At 44.0% G+C, this 19,771-nt stretch overlaps 1 protein-coding gene across 4 annotated transcripts in view; it reads left to right on the forward strand.

Annotated features, from left to right (window-relative positions):
* MCOLN2 (mucolipin TRP cation channel 2) overlaps nt 1-19,771 on the forward strand; it is a 51,079-nt gene that overhangs the window by 16,114 nt on the left and 15,194 nt on the right. For all 4 annotated transcript variants that reach the window (XM_073357209.1, XM_073357208.1, XM_073357207.1 and 1 more), the window contains exons 4-9: nt 8,957-9,110; nt 10,596-10,689; nt 10,778-10,874; nt 11,324-11,423; nt 15,756-15,871; nt 16,909-17,058. In XM_073357209.1, coding sequence (XP_073213310.1) covers nt 8,957-9,110; nt 10,596-10,689; nt 10,778-10,874; nt 11,324-11,423; nt 15,756-15,871; nt 16,909-17,058 — 711 coding nt within the window. The remainder of the gene's footprint in view (nt 1-8,956; nt 9,111-10,595; nt 10,690-10,777; nt 10,875-11,323; nt 11,424-15,755; nt 15,872-16,908; nt 17,059-19,771) is intronic.

Raw genomic sequence — 19,771 nt, forward strand, 5'->3', positions numbered from 1 at the left:
GGAGGAGGGGTCCTAGGACGGCTAAAGATATGTTCCGGGATCATATCCAACCTTCTCCTTTGGAGTACAATGCAGCAGGTACTGTCAGCAGGGCCAAACTGCAGAGAAATGGGTGGTGAGTGCAGTGGGTACTGAGAATCCGCAGTGCTGGACTACGGGGGAGGAATGGAATGATGTGGGTACAGACTGGAGCCAGGAGGTTGATAAGAGTGTGTTGGCAGTGGCTGGGGGGGAGCATGGGAAAGTTTTGCAACAGCGGCTGCAGGGGAAGGCGGGCATGGAGCTGCTTGGTTTGCAGTGCTAGAATCGCCTGGAGCGTGTCTACTTGGTGCTTCATAACTTGTAAGAGCTGCTCCGTGGCTTCATTCTGGCGGGCTGCATTCTCCCTTCGGTCCTTCTCGCTGTCCTGCCGCTCTTTCAATTACTGTGTCTCGGCCGCAGAGTGCGTCATGACGTCACGCAGAAAGTCCTCTTCAGTTCTTCTTGGCCGCTTTCTAATTCTGCACAGCCGTTCAGCTGGCGATAGCAAAGAGGGAGGCTGTGCTCCCAAGGTCATCTCTGTGAAGTTTAAATGCAATATTTTACAGAAGCAATATTGTTTGCAATGCACAGACCACTGATTCAGTGATTTAAAACACAGCCAGTACTCGCGTATCTGTCACTAACTGGCTTACCCCAGGCAAGCACACATGACCCACAAGACCCCCAAAATGGTGAATAGCCACAGGGGGCAGGGTAAACCTGTGTTCCTGGACTGTACTGTACACACTGCATGTGGCTCTTGGGGAGAGCCAGCCCTGTAGGGGAGGCCTGATAATCATTCCTGTCTCCACATTTTCCACAGAATGTGATCATTATGGAAGATATATCTCGCTGCTGAGGGTGAGCAGGGAATCAAGGGAGGGTCTTCTCCAAGACTGCGGCTTCTGCCCTGGCCCATATGTGGCTTGCCTGTGTGCAGCAATGGTTCTTCTCTCCCCCCTGTGACCACAAAGTGGCGCAGGAAAGTTACCGTTAATGGGGCAAGAAACAAAAGCAGCTCTGCCAAAGAGCCTGTGGCAGCAGATTGCCCAGTATCTCCATGAGAGTTTTGTGGAGATCTCTGAGGCAGCTTCCCGTGAACTGAGGGAGTCAATCAACCGCCTGTTCCGTTGCTCAGACTAGGCATGTGGTGGTACATGCATCATACAGACACAAGCCTGCTTTCTGCAACCCTCCTGCCCCCAACAACTCGCTTCAGCAATTCCCATAATCAAATTCACTTACCAGGGGCCTCCTCTCCTGTTTGTGCTTCACCAAGATCCAACAGCTGTGACTGGTTAGCCTCCTCCGGAGTAGAAAAGAGCTCTTGGTTGCTTGCATCTCTGACATCTGAGTCATCCTCTGCCTCTGGGTCCCCCTCCACGTCCTTATTCGAGATTTCCTCCTCCTGGCTCGGTCTGCTCATAGTCTTCATAGTGGAGCTGGGGTCACCACTGAGTATCATGTCCAGCTCTTTGCAGAACCAGCAGCTCGTGGGCACAGCACCAGAGTGGCAGTTTGCCTTGTGGTTGGCGTTCCGCAGCTCCTTCACTTTGACCCTGCACTGCAGTGTGTCCTGGTCATGGCCCCTTTCTGTTATGATCGTGAAACCTGTCTGTAGGTATCATCATTCCTACGGCTGGAGTACAGCTGTGACTGGCCCTGTTACTAACTACTTGTGTGACCTTTGACATGTCTGTGACAAATATGCTAATGAGTGTGAATATAATGTAACTGGAATATGCTTCATGCAGAAAGTCTCTTGTAAGGTATCATTACAAAGCTTATCTATTGAGTGTGTTCATCCTATTTGTATAAATGTATCATTCTTGTATCTGAGACTAGAAATATGAAATATAACTTTGAGGTCTTATTGTAATTATGCAAAGTGTGGGCCATTAATGGTGGTTTGGAATCTTGATGGCTCCCATCAACTAGGACAACTGGTTGTAAATGGCTCTATTTACTTGCAAGCCTTCCTGTGAGTCAGGCTAGGAAGAATGAAGGCTTGGGATCTCCCAGGACATGTGACCATGTCACCTGGTACTGGAATCCATCTTAAACCTGGTACTTTTCCATTTAGAAGGAGGGTTGGGGACCCAGAGAGACAAGATTCCCACCTTGTGCCTAAGCTATGTAAGGGGGTGGAACTGAACAAAGGAGCTGCAGTCATGAGAAATCCCCTAGCTACCACCTGAGCTGGAACAAGAATTGTACTGGGGATAGGATTGGGCCCAGACTAGAAAGGAGTCTAGTCTATGAAAGAAGCTTATTGAAACATCTCTGAGGTTGAGATTTTCTCTAATCAGTTTCTTAATGTATTAAGCTTAGACTTGCATGTTTTTGTTTTATTTTGCTTGGTAACTTACTCTGTTCTATTATTACTTGGAACCACTTAAATCCTACTTTTTATATTTAATAAAATCACTTTTGCATATTATTTAACCCAGAGTAAGTAATTAACACCTGGGGGAGCAAACAGCTGTGCATATCTCTATCAATGTTAGAGGGCAGATAATTTGAATATACCCTTTTGATACAGCATGGTTAGAAGGCAGCAGGAGAGTGATATATAGGAGAGAGATGTAAGTCCCAGGATGAGGAGAAGCCTTATTCCCTGTAGAGGGAAGAAAGGTTTCTATAAATTAATTAAAAGCACTTGAAGCCAATTAGAGCACCTGAAGCTAGTCACCTGATTAAAAACCCCCTGCTTCAATCAGCCAGGGGAAGGAGTTGGAGCAGAGAGCAGTTTGAAGGCGTTGGAGCAGAGGAGAGTTTGGAGAAGTTCCATGGCTGGCTAGAAGAGCAAGATCCTAGGTAAAGAGACACCCGGCTTGTGCAGAGAGAGAGGGCAGGAAGCCCCACAAGCTGAAGAGCAGGAGAGGGAAGTAGCCCAGGGGAAGGAAGCACTAGTTCAAGTTGTTTACCGCTATCCCTAGGGCCCCTGGGTTGGGCCCTGGAGCAGAGGGTGGGCCCGGGTCCCTCCCTCTCCACTACCCTTCTCTGGGTTACTAGTGGGACAGTAGATACCCCAGTTCAGGGGTAGGAAACTGCGCTCTGAAACCCCCCACCAAGAAGAGGAAGCGCGGGACCCATCATAATCATACTGGCAATTTGCCACACATGGTCAGGTTGGATCTCCGCACTGGGGACTTAAACCAGGGTTAACCAAAACCATCCCATCCCCAAGATAGATGACATGGTCAAGGCTCTAATACAAGCCACTGTGGCCCAGCAGGTGGCTACCCGAATCCAAGCAACCTCCCAACAGGAAGTGACTCATGTGCAGCAGGAGACTAATTGGCTGCTGATGAATCAGGCTGCCCAGGACTGAGCTACAGGAGCTGGCAAACCAGATGAAGGCCCTTATGGAGCGGAACCATAATTGCGAGGGAACCCGGACTATACGGGCCAGCCACTGCCTGCGGAAAATGACACGGAAGGATGATGTAGAGGCATATCTCCTGGCATTTGAGAGAGCAGCCTGGCCCAGAGATCCGTGGTCTGGTATCCTCGCCCCATTCCTGGGTGGATAGGCCCAGAAGGTCTACTACGATATGGCTGCAGAGACTGCGAAGGATTACCCCCAGCTGAAGGCAGAGATCCTGGCCAGATCCGGAGTAACCACGGTGTTATGAGCCCAGAGGTTTCATGAATGGCAGTGTACAGAGGACAAGACACCCTGATCGTAATTGTATGACCTGATCCAGAAATGGCTGCCCCCTGAGGCTCTCAGCTCTGAAAAAATGATGGAGCTCCTGGTACTGGACCAGGATATGAGGGGGCTACTACCAGGCCTTCAGGCTTGGTTTGGCCAGAATGACCCCTTTACCTACGATGAGTTGGTCTCCCTCATGGAAAGACAGCTGGCAGCCCGTGAACTGTTCCAGACCCCGGGGGTGAGACACGGCAGACCAGGAAGACAGCCCAAAACCCAAGGCCTCAGATTGTCAAGAATTACAGAAAAACCATAACTGGGAGGAAAGACACTGAGGAATGGCCCAAGGCCAAGAAGGGACCTGGGGGTTTGGGAAGAGAGGGCTGGGGCGGCAGACCAAATAGCCCGAGGCAGAGGGCGGCAACCGGGATAAGGAGTCGGTGTTACGAGTGTGGCCTAATCGGCCTGGTAGGGGTCGCAATGACCTCACATAGGTATACAGGGTCAGTAAAGATGGAATGGTATTGCTACCATAGCATTAGGAGATTCCGGGAGTGCTGTCGCACTGGTCTCGGGGAAGCTGGTGGGGCAAGACCAACTAACCCGGGCCAAAACTACAGGGGTAACATGCGTTCATGGCACCATAAATTTCTAACCTACAATCCCAGTATGGATTGAGATCCAGGGAAACACTACCAGGGTAGCTGCAGGAGTGGTCCCTAGGCTCCCCTACCCGGTCTTAATTGGTAGGGACTTCCCCGAGTTTGAGAACTTACTCCCCCCCAGTAGAGCCAGGAGAGGGTAGCAACCCCCGGGCTGAGACGGAGGCACCTACAGATAGCCTCACCTCAATTTTTGCTGAATTTGCCCCCGAGCTATTTTCATCCCCCAGGAAACCTCGAAAGTCTAGGTGGGAAAAGAGGGCAGATAAAAGGCTAGGGCCCAGGATTCTAGCAGAGAGCCAGAAAGCCTCCCTTGTTGGTAAGCGAACCCGTTCAGGAGGCCAGGAGACAATTCAGGCCAGTGAGGACTCGGAGGCAGTTCCTAGCCCAAGTAGGGGCAACCCAAGGGGCGGAGAAGAAATAGGTCCCATGGAGTTAGGTCAAATTGGTACCGCACATGAGAATTTTGGGTAGGACCAAGCCAATGACCCACTATATGTGAATGTGAGGGAGGAGGTAGTGGAAGTAAATGGCATACCCGTGGAAGGAAAGACCAAAGGCCCAAGGCCTTATTATGTGATCAAACGTGATCTGTTCTACCGAATAGTGCAAAGTCGAGGGGAAGAAGTAGAGCAGCTCTTAATCCCACGAAAACACACAGGGCAGTACTAGAGTTAGCTCACAGTCATTTATTTGGGGGACATCTAGGAGTAGACAAGACACCTGATAGTCCTAAGAAGATTTTATTGGCCAGGAATACGCGCAGACGTCCAACGCTATTGTACCTCCTGCCCAGAATGCCAGTTGCATAGCCCCCGACCTCACTTGCGGGCCCCATTAGTACCTTTGCCTATTATTGAAGTCCCTTTCGAAAGGATAGCCATGGACCTAGTGGGCCCACTGGAAAGATCAGCATGGGGCCACCGAAACGTATTAGTCATCCTTGACTATGCCACACAGTGTCCAGAAGCCATTCCTTTAAGAAACCCCACATCAAAAGCAATTGCAAAAGAACTACTTCAGGTTTTTGCCAGAGTGGGCATCCCTAAGGAGATCCTGACTGACCAAGGAACCCTTTCATGTCGAAATTAATGAAGGACTTATATACCCTGCTCCGCATCCATGCCATACAGACCTCAGTCTACCATCCATGAACAGGTGGACTGGTAGAGCGGTTTAACCGCACACTTAAAGGTATGATCCGGAAGGTGGTAGCACAGGACAGAAAAGACTGAGATACCCTTCTACCGTACCTAATGTTTGCAATACGGGAAGTGTCCCAGGCGTCCACCGGTTTCTCTCCCTTTGAGCTACTATACGGACGCCACCCATGTGGAATATTAGATATCGCCAAGGAGGACTGGGAAGAACAACCCAACGCAGGAAAGAATGTCCTTGAACACGTGACACAGATGAGAGAGCGAATAGCTCAAGTAAACCCTATAGTAAGAGAACATTTGGAAAAAGCACAAGAGACCCAGCGGACATATTGTAACCGCTGAGTGAAAGTACGGAAATTTCAGCCGGGACAACGGGTGATGGCGCTAGTGCCGACAGCGGAAAGCAAACTCCTGGCCAGCTGCCATGGACCACATGAGATAGTGGAAGCCATTGGGGAAGTGGACCATAAGGTCAGACAACCAGACCGCCAAAGACCAGAGCAGATCTACCACGTAAACTTACTGAAGCCCTGCCATGACCGAGAGACGTGCCTGGTCATTCGGAGAGCTCCACCTCAGACGGACGACCCACAGGAGCAGGTGAGGATGTCCCCCGAGTTAGCCCCAGAACAACGAACAGAGGTCATTGATATGATCCAATGGAACCAAGATGTGTTTTGTACACAGCCGGGCCGTACGACACTGGTCCAACATCATATCGTCACCAGGCCCGGAATAAGGGTGACGATAAGACCGTACTGGATAACGGAAGCTAAAAGAGAGGAAATTAGGACAGAAGTGAAGATGATGATGTTGGAACTTGGGGTTATTGAAGAATCCCACAACCAGTGGTCCAGCCCTATTGTCCTATTACCCAAGGCCTGACGGCACCCTGAGGTTTTGCAACGACTTCCGGAAGTCAAGTTGCAGTGGGGAAGGTTTAGATTGGATATTAGGAAAAACTTTTTCACTAAGAGGGTGGTGAAACACTGGAATGCGTTACCTAGGGAGGTGGTAGAATCTCCTTCCTTAGAGGTTTTTAAGGTCAGGCTTGACAAAGCCCTGGCTGGGATGATTTAACTGGGAATTGGTCCTGCTTCGAGCAGGGGGTTGGACTAGATGACCTTCTGGGGTCCCTTCCAACCCTGATATTCTATGATTCTATGAAGTTGAATGAAGTATCCCAATTTGATGCCTATCCGATACCATGTGTCGACAAGCTAGTTGATCAGTTAGGCAAGACCCGATACCTAACCACTCTGGACCTGACTAAAGGATATTGGAAAATTCCCCTGGCCAAGAACGCCAAGGAGAAGACTGCTCTCTCCCCACCTGATGGCCTGTTCCAATACACTGTCCTCCCTTTCGGACTCCATGGGGCCCCTGCAACATTCCAACGACTTATGGATAAATTGCTGCAACCCCATGCCAGGTATGCCGCCACCTATTTAGACGATATAGTCATCCATAGCCCTGACTGGGAAACGCACCTAGGGAAAGTAGAAACAGTACTAGACGCCCTGCGGAAGGCCGGCCTCACTGCCAACCCTCTCAAGTGCGTGATAGGACTAGCTGAGGCCAGATACCTTGGGTATGTAGTAGGGAGAGGCTTGGTAAAACTCCAATGGAACAAAGTGGAGGCAATACAAGATTGGCCTCCGCCAGTCCGTAAAAAGCAGGTCAGAGCATTTCTTGGGTTAGTCGGGTACTATCGGAGATTCATCCTTCTTTTCGCCACAAGAGCAGGACCATTGACAGACCTGATAAAGGGTCGGGGCCCCAAGATAGTAAAATGATCTGAAGCAGCAGAAGGAGCATTCGCAGATTTAAGGACAGCCCTTTGCTGCCATCCAGTGCTCATAGCCCCAGATTTCAAGAAAGAATTTGTCCTACAAACAGATGCCTCGGAAGTAGAGCTAGGAGCCCTCCTTTCGCAGATGGTAGGGGAGGAGGAACACCCGATCCTGTACCTCAGCCGGAAGCTTTTCCCCAGGGAACAAAAGTACGTCGTTGTTGAAAAGGAATGTCTGGCGATAAAATGGGCCATGGAAACTCTCTGCTACTACCTACTGGGGCGGTGATTTACCCTGGTGACAGACCACACCCTGCTCCAGTGGATGCACAGAAACAAGGAGAAGAATACAAGAGCGACTAGATGGTTCCTATTTCTGCAACCCTTTCATTTCCGAGTACGGTGTAGGGCTGGAAGCCAACATAGCAATGCAGATGGCTTGTCATGAAAGCATTGCCTTTCGTCCCAGGTAGCCCAACCCCATGGTGTTGAGCAGGGCGGGAGGATACAGCATGGTTAGAAGGCAGCAGGAGAGTGATATATAGGAGAGAGATGTAAGTCCCAGGATGAGGAGAAGCCTTATTCCCTGTAGAGGGAAGAAAGGTTTCTATAAATTAATTAAAAGCACTTGAAGCCAATTAGAGCACCTGAAGCTAGTCACCTGATTAAAAACCCCCTGCTTCAATCAGCCAGGGGAAGGAGTTGGAGCAGAGAGCAGTTTGAAGGCGTTGGAGCAGAGGAGAGTTTGGAGAAGTTCCATGGCTGGCTAGAAGAGCAAGATCCTAGGTAAAGAGACACCCGGCTTGTGCAGAGAGAGAGGGCAGGAAGCCCCACAAGCTGAAGAGCAGGAGAGGGAAGTAGCCCAGGGGAAGGAAGCACTAGTTCAAGTTGTTTACCGCTATCCCTAGGGCCCCTGGGTTGGGCCCTGGAGCAGAGGGTGGGCCCGGGTCCCTCCCTCTCCACTACCCTTCTCTGGGTTACTAGTGGGACAGTAGATACCCTAGTTCAGGGGCAGGAAACTGTGCCCTGAACATCCCCCCGCCCCCCTAACCGAGAAGAGGAAGCGCGGGACCCATCATATTCATACCAGCAATTTGCCACACCCTGGGTAAGCTTTATACGGAGTAAAACGGATTTATTTGGGGTTTAGATCCCATTGGGAACTGAGTATCTGGATACTGGAGACAGGAGCACTTCTTAAGCCTTTTTCAGTTAAGTCTGCAGCTTTTGGGGGACGTTGTTCAGACCTGGATCTGTGTTGCAGCGGACTGGTGTGTCTGGCTCAACAAGGCAGAGTTCTGAAGGCCCAAGCTGGCAGGGAAAACGGGCTCCGAGGTAGTCTCAGCACATCAGGTGGCCGGCCCAAGGGGGGCCTCTGTGACTGAACCTGTCACAATGTCCTTGTAGAGTATAATTATATTCACCTGCCTTGTTGAGGCTTGACTAATTTTGAGATCCTGGAATCAAACTTGTTATGGAAATACAAAGTGCGTATGAAAAGCTGGTACTGTGGACCATTAAATTTGTTAATGGGGAGGGGGAAGCAAATTTGAATGAATGTGGGCAAAGAAAACATAGTTATGGGCATCAGTAATTTTTTGTGAATAGGCTGATGTGAGGATAATTAAGTTAACTGAAAAAGTGTGTTTTATTTTTAAATTAGTACCGCCAATTAAAGACGATATCCCTGGGCACACTTGGTTACGAACAAGATGAAGACGATGTGTCAGGCTTACAGATCTGTAAACAACAGTACAAGAAAGGCACAATGCTTCCTTCCAATGATTCGCTGAACATAGACATTGCCATTGAAACAGGTACAGTACAGCTGTAAATTTAAAAAAAAAAAGTTTCCACGTATTGTAATGGCAAATCATCAAGAGTAAGTTAGTATTTTATTTGTGTGGCAATCATGCTTTAACCTAGGAAAAATTAACTCACTTCTCTCCTATTTTATTTTTTTAATATCCACTTAGAAATTACTACTTCGCAGCATAAGCATTGTAGGTCCCCATAGTAAGACTTTTTCTCTGAAGACTTTTCAGCTGTTGACCTTCTGTATGAAAGAAGCTGCTGATCAGAGGCCAGATATTGAGTGGTGTTGAATGCTGTCAACCACCATTCAGTTCAATGGGAGCTTTTAGCACCTTTCAGTATTGGGGCCTGCTCCTTCTCATGGCCCCATTAACTTGAGTGGGGCTCTACACAGATACAGGGAGTTGCCCACAATGAGCAGCTGTTATACCAATAAAATAAAAACCAGCAGGATCTTATTAAAGGGAAAAAGGCAAAATACCACATTTATTGTGAATACAGAAAGAATCCTAGTAAGCAGTTAGTTATAGTTATAACATTCCATCCAATCTCATATTTATTCACACATTCATTCATACAAACAAACACACACACACAGGTTCTGCAAGGTTGTTATCATAGTTACCAGCCTTAGAGTTGCTCATGCCAAGCCACTGGCCAGGTGGCCTGGACATGAGGAGGGAGCAGGGCCTTGTCAGATGCTCATCTGATGCTCCTGGAAGTTGGTTTGCAGAATCAGACCCCAAAGTTCTCACTTTTTAGAGTCTATTTTTATATGAATTTCTTCCTATGCCAGTCTATGGGAATTGCTTCATCATACTGTTGCTGAATCAATCAGCAGATAGCACATTCCTGACGGCTCCAAGATGTTATCTTGTTCTTTGGTTCTCCCATTCTTGAGGCTGTTGGGTGGATTCCAGTCTGCCCTCCGGGGGGGGAGGGGAGGGTCCTCTGGTTATTTCCACTAGACACCTTCTTCAGCCAATGGACACTGGATTCTTAGGCTGGCACCTCCCTGATAATTCAGTTATTATCCACACCAAGCATCCATCCACATACATCCTCTATCTCTATTTTAATCACAATTGTTAATACAACAAAAGGGCGGGGATCTCTGGGTGCTGTTTCTGTTGTTAGAGTATTGCTTTGAGTCTCTCTCTCTGTGAATTGCTTTGAGAACAGACTCTGTCTTAGAATGTACTAACACAATTAGCAGCTTGCAAGTTTCACACATAGAGGGATAGAAACAGTACCAAAAACCAAGAGACCTCTTAATTAGTAATACCCTGGAATTTAAACTCTGGGGAATCAAACTCATTTGTGATTTTAATACAGAACTTCTTTAATATGATCCAACACAGCTTGCGAGATCAGGACCTACATCTGTGTCCACTAGTATCCAGTTACCTCCGTTTTCTCCCTTACTTCATTTGTAAAATAGTCATTTTGAACGAAACTTGTAAAAATCTTTTCCCCCCCCCCCACAGACTGTATTCACCTAGAGCCACAGATGCTAGCCACTACGAGATCTGGTGATTTGAAGATGATAAATTCATCATTTTTCAACTTCGAATTTTATAGGTAAAGTGAGTTTTGAAGACCCATACAATTACATGAAAATAATGGAATCTGTTGTATATAATTTACTGCCTTTATTTTTACTGTTCAGGCTTATACAGGTTGAAATCTCCTTTCAACTTAAAGGCATTGATCTACAAACAATTCATGCCAGAGAATTGCCTGACTGCTACGCCTTTCAGAATACTGTAAGTGCATTTCACCTGTATACACATGGAAACAAGTGTTCTAGAATCCAGCATATTTCTTATTGGTGTCCTGACTGCAAAATAGAAGAAATTCAGTGTGCACTCTCCATTGACACCCGTGCAAAATGATGTGATTGCTTGTGTGTCAATGAGACAGACCTCTTTTAACAAGCAACTATTTATTTTCCTCAAACATGGTTCTCCCCTTCAAATTTTTTAAATGTTTTGTTCTTCATAAGAAGTAAAATCATTGATTGCTTTTGCACTTGTATATTGTTTCAGATATATTTTTCCAGCTATATTAATCTGATAGTTTTATTTATAGATTATCTAGATTAAGTAGTACCAGTGGGTATCAATCTAGACTTTGACTCTGCATTTTTTTGACACTGTTAATTTTGCTAGTTTTGCTTTCATCAAATTATAAATCTTTACACTTGTGTTTGCAGATTACTTTCAACAACAGAGCCCACAGTGGTAAAGTAAAAATTTATTTTGATAGTGATGCTGATATTCAAGAATGCAAAGACTGGCATATATCTGGATCTAGTAAGTATGGTGCATATGTGCTCTGCATGGTGAAAATCTGGTGTTTCCAGTAAATCTGTATCCTTCTGTTCCACTTCTGAATATATATATGGTGACTACAGACAAATATACAAATGTGAACTGTGGCTATATTCAGAAATAAATGGCTAAAGTGTCAACATTTTTAGAAATGTTACTGAAATGCCTGGACACTAGGGCAGCATTGACCAGTGGATAATATAAGCTACAGATGGAAATGATGCATAGGAGTACTCCTTGCAGCACACAGTCTAGTATGTTATCTGATGTGCTTTTTAAATGGTTCAAGCTTGGAGCCTACATCCCTGCCCTGACAGAAACATTAGCATTAGGAAATATTTTTTTTTATATTCTTCCAAATTTTGACTTCCTCCTAGTTATGCTTCCATGTACCACATTGGTATTTGCACCTTTCAAATGCATGTGAACACTTTGTACTATTTATCCCTCACTGTTTGTATCCGCAAAAAGAAAAGGAGGACTTGTGGCACCTTGGAGACTAACAAATTTATTTGAGCATAAGTGAGCTGTAGCTCACGGAAGCTTATGCTCAAATAAATTTGTTAGTCTCCAAGGTGCCACAAGTCCTCCTTTTCTTTTTGCGGATACAAACTAACATGGCTGCTACTCTGAAACCTGTTTTGTATTTAGTAGATGTAACCCATTGTGCTGGGAGTTGAGATCTGGCTTCTATTGCTGGCTCTGCCTTTGTCTCACCAAATCTCATATTTTCTGACTCTGTATTACCACTTTTTCTGACCCTGCTAGCGTTTGCACCATGTCCCAATTCGCTCTCCTGTTTCTACTTGTGATATTGGTGTTTGCTTTTTATGCCCTCTCCCATGTCAGTTACAAAATGTTAGACCCACTTTTATTTAACACCAGTATAATGAAAAGAAGCAGCCCAATAACCACAGACCAGATCCTCCCATCTAGCTGACCTTTGTCATATTTTTTGGACCCTGTATCCTGAGGGTGATCTGAACAAGTCCACAGCTCTAGGAAATAGAGCCCCTTGCTTATGACCCCAAGGCACTGTTCCTTCATATGGGTATCATGAGTGTAGGAACACCGAGGCCACCCCCTTGCACTCTGAGGAGGTTAGTCTGACAGTGCACTTAAAATCCTTAAGGGACAGGTTTATGCTATTTTAGAGCTGGATTGCACCATCAGAGTGAGCCTGATTAACTGTTTCAGAACAGGAGTAAAGAATCATAGGACTAGAAGGGACCTTAAGAGATCATCTCGTCTAGTCCTCTGCACTCAAGGCAGGACTAAGTATTATCTAGACCAACCCTGACAAGTGTTTGTCTAAACTGCACTTAAAAATCTCCAGTGATGGAGATTCCACAACCTCTCCAGGCAATTTATTCCAGTGCTTAACCACCCTGACAGTTACGAAGTTTTTCCTAATGTACAGCTTAAACCACCCTTGCTGCAATTTAAGCCCATTGCTTGTTCTCCTTAACCTCTGACGACAGGACAATTTTTCTCCCTTTGCCTTGTAGCGCGACCTTTTGCGTACTTGAAAACTGTTATCATGTTCCCTCTGAGTCTTCTCTTCTCCAGACTGAACACATCCAGTTTTTTTCAATCTTCCATCATAGATCATGTTTTCTAGGCTTTTAATAATTGTTGTTGCTCTTCTCTGGACTTTTTTCCAATTTGGCCAAAATAATTTCAGAAAAGATATGAACTTTAATCCTATCCTCCAAAGCACTTGCAATCCTTCCCAGCCTGGTATTGTCTGCAAACTTTATAAGTGTACTCTTCTTGTGCCATTGTTTAAATCGTTGATGAAGATATAGAAAAGAACTAGTCTCAGAACTGATCCCTGCAGGACCCCACGTGATATGCTCTTCTAACTTAACTGTGAACCACTGATAACTACTCTCTGGGAATGGTTTTCCAACCAGTTATGCACCTTTATAGTAGCTCCATCTAGATTGTATTTCCCTAGGTTGTTTATGAGAGGGTCATGCGAGACAGCATCAAAAGCCTTACTAAAGTCCAGCTATACCACATTTACCACTTCCCTCCTATGCACAGGGCTTGTTACCCTGTCAAAGAAAGCTATTAGATTTGTTTGACACTATTTGTTCTTGACGAATCCACCATGCTGAGTGTTACTTATCAGAACTGTTTAGAAATACTGTCTTTACTTGAAATTTAAATAAGTATGTTTTTCTGTCTTAGATATTTCTAAGACCTACGTCGATGGACTTGGGATATTGTATAAGATTTTTATTCCATCAGTTATTTTTGTTATTTCACCACTTCAGACGAGTGGTTGAGGCATGCAGGTTAACCATTATGAATCTACACTGTATGTCCTGCTGTGTCCACATGATGCAATAAGTAATTGGCCCTGCTTGCTGGTATAGTGATCTTGAGACACATGCAGAGATGCATTGCATAAAAGGGGTTATGCCATGGTCTGTACCTTCTCTGACAATAACAGACATGTTGGTGAGTGCTTACTCATTTTAGCCAGCATGTCATGTCACAGGGTTCAGGAAGTCTTGTACATAGCAACGTACATATTTTCAAAGTCAGTAAATATTAGTGTGTCTTTAGATCCCAAGATCTTGACAATCTGTGTTTATGTTTCATATTTTTCTGAAGCTCATCAACTTCCTATCTGGAGGGATGAAAAGAGTTTAGAGGAGGAAGGCACAGATGTTTGCTAATATCTAGTGGATACTGAGACTTGCAACTTGTGTGCTTTTATTATTAATGACTAAGCAAATCATTGCTTCTAATGAAGAAACAGATAAGCTTAACTCCTTTCTATAAAAGTATCAAGATGACATAAATATCCCTTGCTATAACCTACCTAGTGATGGATTTAACAAGACTCTGCCTGCAAGGGAAATTTTAATGTTTTAAAATACGTTTTGACCCTTCTGTTGCTCTGAATGAGCTTAATACATTAAATTGAAATTCTAGCCTGGTCTTTTAACCAATAATAAATACCCAAACTCAAACACCTATGACACCTTTTCTTCCTGTACATCAAAATAATTCCTTTTTAACTAGTTGAAGCTTGTTATGTTTTTAAAGACTTTATCAGAAGCAGTGAGTGTTCCCTGCTTGTTCTTTTGATGATCCTTACAAATAAAGAATGGCATCCTCTTTATATTTCTATCATTAAGCCTTTGTCTGATCACTTTCTAAAGTGACAATAGTACTGAAGGTTCCACTTCAGAGCAGATTCAGTATGACAGAATAAGATAAACCTATTTCTTAACCATTATGAATGTGGCCATCACAGTTACAATATAGGCTGTGGTATAGTTGATGAAACTTTGTGGGGCCTTACATGAGATCCTGGTTAAGGAACAATGTGTTGTGTTCTCCTCCTAGCCAAATCTTCGCTATATTTGTGTACTGTTATATTGGAGCCAAAATAACTTGGTGTGTGTGATCACTTCTTACAATGGTGTCTCAGTTGGCCACTTTTTGTACTCTGTCTGCATATTAAGTAGTTGATCAGAGAACACGGAGTTAAAATACTCCTGCATTATAAATGGTTGACTTGTTTTGCTTTGAACTAATTTTTTATTTATTTATTTTTACAAAAGCTGTTTAAGACCCTGGATCTACCAGAATACATAAATTTTTACAAAATCTATTTTTAATTCTATATGTGTGTATAGAAATTGAAAATCAATCCCTCCTTTGCTTACCTGTAAAGAACTAAGTTCAGAGAGCTGCTTATCCCCTTGGAAAAGATGTAGGTTGTCACTTACTCATAGTGCTGTGCATGGAATACTGTTCCCTTACCACTAACTGCTACAGCAGCTCTCAGTTGCAACTGGTGAAATGGAGGCTTCTAATTACAGGTCTTCATTGATGAAAAGCCTTTTGGTAAACAGTGTCAATGGGCCAAATTCTGCCCTTGCTTTTGCAACTTCAGTGAAGTCAATAAGATAGCGAGATTACTCTTGGTGTGTGAGCAGAATTTGGCCTGTACATGAATTATTAATTTCAAATAGTTTTAAAAAGAAAAAATTCATTTCACTTTTGGGGCACAGTCCCGCAAACCCTCTGCATGTAATACCCCAGTGATTTGAATTGCAGATCTACATTCAGGAGGATTCTTGTGTACTCCATATGTATGTATTGTATTCTATATAGCTTATTTCCGTAGTGAGATGACAGTATACCAAGTGTTGCAAAATTTGTCATAATAAACTTTCAGGGAGCTTTTATTATATAGTTAGTTAGTTTTCAAATGCTTATGAAAAGAATTCTGTGCCAGAAGAAATATGTAAAGATCTAACTGTTTCCTGTTGTACTTTTTTTTTATAGTAGTTCAGAAAAACACTCAATATATTTTGGTTTTTGATGGATTTGTCATCGTAAGTTGCTTTGCTTCCCTTATACTCTGCACACGATCCATTGTTCTTGCTCTGAAATTGCAAAAAGTAAGTACAACGTTGTCTGCCTTTTCTCTCTGCTTTTGTTTCCATTTGCTTTCCATAGTTTAGTTCCACTAAGTGGTGCTATGTTTTGGATTATCAAGTAGTGAATCTGTTCTAGGAAAATATCTCTCCAAGAGTGTATTGCATCTGTATTATAGCCAACGTGATATTTAGGAAGGAGCCTTAGTATGCTTGTACAGTACGCAATGAAGTCTCAGTCCTTGTTGGAGTATCTGCATGATACTGTAATACAAATATGTTCATTTCAGATCCATAGGTTGAAATTCTGGCCCCACTGAAGTCAATGTAGTTTTGCCATTGACTTCATTTGTGCTGGATTTCACCCCAAATCTTCAAGTCCTTGTTTGTTTGAAGTTGCGCAAACCATACACCCTCAAAATCCAAATATGGCTAACATTTTTCCCTATAAGGCTGAAAAAGCCAGATATTTAAATGTTCACTGGGTAAATTCCTGAACTCAAAGGGCCTCATGCTTTTTGTGTCATGTTGTTGCCCCACTCTCCTCTGATGCACATGTGAGACACACTGATATGTTCCGTACCTCGGAATCTGTTCCTAAATGTGTTCACAGGGGAGGGGAGAAGAGAGCACAGGATACGTGATATCCAATTATCTTAATCCGCACACTGTCCTTTTTTATAACCATCAAAAAGGTAATGGGACATTGTCAGACTTTGAGGGATTGAGAGAGCAGTGCTGTCCCATCAGTAGGGGACAGGAGAGAGTCTGTGGATTGGCATGCAAGATGCAGAAAGTGAAGTTGGTAATAACGAATAATAATGATAGCAGTCACCCTTTACAGAGCTGTATATGAATGTCCCATAATTATTTTCTGTTGCTATTGCTAATGCTACCCACACATTATTTCTACAGTATTTGCTAGGGCATATTCTTCCAACAGACCCAACTTAAGTACTCTACTTGAGCTGTACTTAAGAACTGCATCACCTGTATGAGATTCCTTTTATTTTCTGGAGAAAAGTAGGTTCTGTAACCAAATCTCTAAATGTTTACTACAGAGATTTGTGAATTTCTTCCTGGAAAAGTACAAACGTCATGTCTGTCATGCTGATCGTCTGGAGTTTATAAATGGATGGTATGTCCTGGTGATTATCAGTGATGTGATGACAATCATTGGATCTATAATGAAAATGGAAATAAAAGCCAAGGTGAGAGTTAACACATCTTAATATTTTCATCACTGTATTTAAGCATGGTTTTAATTAAACTAATGCAAGGAAAACCAAAGTTGTGACCAATTAACTGTTTTGCCACAGTGATTTGGTTTGGTTTCTCTTCTTTTGGTAGTATATTCCCCTCTGCCAGTACCTGTTTTTTTTTGTTGTTGTCTGTTATCATTGGAATATGAGTTTTCTCTTGGTCAGTGGCACCAGCTCAGTTTAGTCAAACTCCTGAAGGTCTTCTGCCCCTTCACTCTTGGAACTCCCATTTTCCTCTTGAGTACCAAACCACTCTTTTTATGGCCAAAATTGTGTTGCTCATAGCAGCATCCTTTGAGTCAAATGCCACTGGCAGGAAGACACCTACTGTATGTTATGGTCAGGGCCCTACGAAATTCACGGTCCATTTTGGTCTTTTTCGTGGTCATAGGATTTTAAAAATAGTCAATTTCACAGTGTTAGATGTTTACATATGAAATTTCACACTGTTGTAACCATGCGGGTCCTAAAAGGGAGCTGTGGGAGGTTGTGGGATTGCCACCCATACTTCTCCGCTGCCTTCAGAGCTGGCTTCCTAGCCAACAAGCACAGAGCTTCCTGAAGCTGGAGGAGGTTCCTGGAGGTGGTCTGGCCCCTGCAGGGGAAGAGGAAGTCCTCTCCCTCCCCAGCCCAGCCAGGGCTAGCAGCTGCAGCCCAGCACACAATAGAAGCCCCCTTCTCCTACAATAGCTAGATTTCACTGGGGAGATCAGATTTCATGGTCTGTGACCCATTTTTCATGGCCGTGAATTTGGTAGGGCGCTCATTATGTTGAGTGGCCATCATAGGCATAACCCCATACGCAAGTGCACAATACTGACACTGAGCACTTCTTTCAATAAGTTTTCTTCTGCAGTAGCTATTTCTTTAAAACAGTTTTTTTTCAAATTAAAACAAAAACCCATAGTGTATTTCTTACATTTACATCCTCAGTGTTAAGAGGAAACAACATACATCTTTTATGATGAATACAATATAGGTCATACTCTTCTAAAAGGACATCCCTATATAATTTTAAGGAAAGCGAATTTACAAAACATATATGTATTGCATCTGTAAAACGACATTGAAAAATGCAGAAGCTATAATATTTATAAATGGGGTGTGTGTGTGTATGTATATGTGTATAATATATAGTGTGTGTGTATATATATATATAATATAATATAGCAAGCTAGGCTATATATAAGTACACAAAAAGAATCTGTCATTAAGTTATAGAGTCATGGCCAAACAAAACTTGCCATAAAACCTAGGATGGCAATGCAGAACACCGCTAAGTGCAAGATGCAGCAAATTAGGCCATGTAACGTTAAGTACCAAATGGGCATAACAGACCTTGCTACCAAAGCTGAAGGAGTGAGCTTTATGAATGCAGGAGTGGGGGGGAAACAGCAGTCACTTATGTTCTTTAAAAAGTGCTTAATCCAACCAAGATGCTATAGTAGCTGTAGAATACAGTCTAGTCAGTAATCTCGCCTTAGTTCCACATGTGTGTATGTGGAATTTGTTCACGTAGATAAGAGAGACACTTTAAAGCTGCAGTTCAGCAACAGCCTTCAGGGAGGGAGGAAGAGGAAGAAATGGAGAGACCTGGCTCTGCTCCAGGAGAGTCCTAAGGTGAGGCTTGAGGGAAACAGGAAGGGTAAACATGTGGGTAGAGGATATTCTCAAAAGGGTGGAACTGCTTTTTCAGGGAGAGGGATTGTTCAGCATCTCTCATTTGGGGTGAGAGAAATGTTGCTCTTTGAGCAGAGAGTGGGGCTCCAGTAGCATTCACCCAAAAGATCCCAGGATCTCTTGAGAAGAACTGACCCCAATCTGCCTCTCCATAAAATTCTTGGTACGGTAGAATCTGGAAGTTCATTCCATCTCATTTACTTGGCTTCTGTTCCTAAAACTGCTGCTGTAAATAGCACTTTTTTTTTTTTTTTTTTCCAGTCACCTCTACAGGTCTGGATCTTGGCCTGCATGTGGTAGGCACAGTACACACACCACGCACATAATGAAAAGGTGGTTCCTGCCCCAGAGGGCTTAACTAATGAATGCTGCCCATAATTCTTTCCTTTAAAAGCTGATGGTCACTCACTACCTAAATTGTATTCTGAAGAAGAAAATCAAGAAACATTCAACAAACAGGAGTCTCCTCTAAACTGTCCCCAAACAGCAGCTTGTGGGAATGGGAATATCTCTGCTGTAATCCACTTTCTTAATGGACTGTCAAATCTACAAGTAAAGCAGTGTCTGTCACCACGCTCTGATCAATCTGACTCGGTTACAATAAATATGGTTTTATGTTCTCAGCAGCTTTTTTCCCCACAGCTCAACCATGTTTTGACAAAATTTGTGTAATCACATGTACTGATATGTGTCTCTCAGGGCATTTTGGGAAAATGTGGGCCAGTGGATCATGCTTCCCAAACTCTCAAATGTCTTACTGCACAGGTAGCTGGGAGGAATAAGCATTGGCCAAATCAATTACACAGGCACAGTAAGGCAAATACAACAGAATAAGTTTTACAAACTTGCTACCGCCATGTGTTAGCCTCGGCCTGAAGAAAGAGCAATGAACTACTAGTTGTTGTGATTATAAACAGTATTAACCACGTGTGTGGGCAGAAAGCTCGTGAAAGTTGACCATGCCAGCAGCTGGTAACAAATG

This window comes from Lepidochelys kempii, chromosome 8 (genome assembly GCF_965140265.1).
Source record: "Lepidochelys kempii isolate rLepKem1 chromosome 8, rLepKem1.hap2, whole genome shotgun sequence".
Classification (NCBI taxonomy): domain Eukaryota; kingdom Metazoa; phylum Chordata; order Testudines; family Cheloniidae; genus Lepidochelys; species Lepidochelys kempii.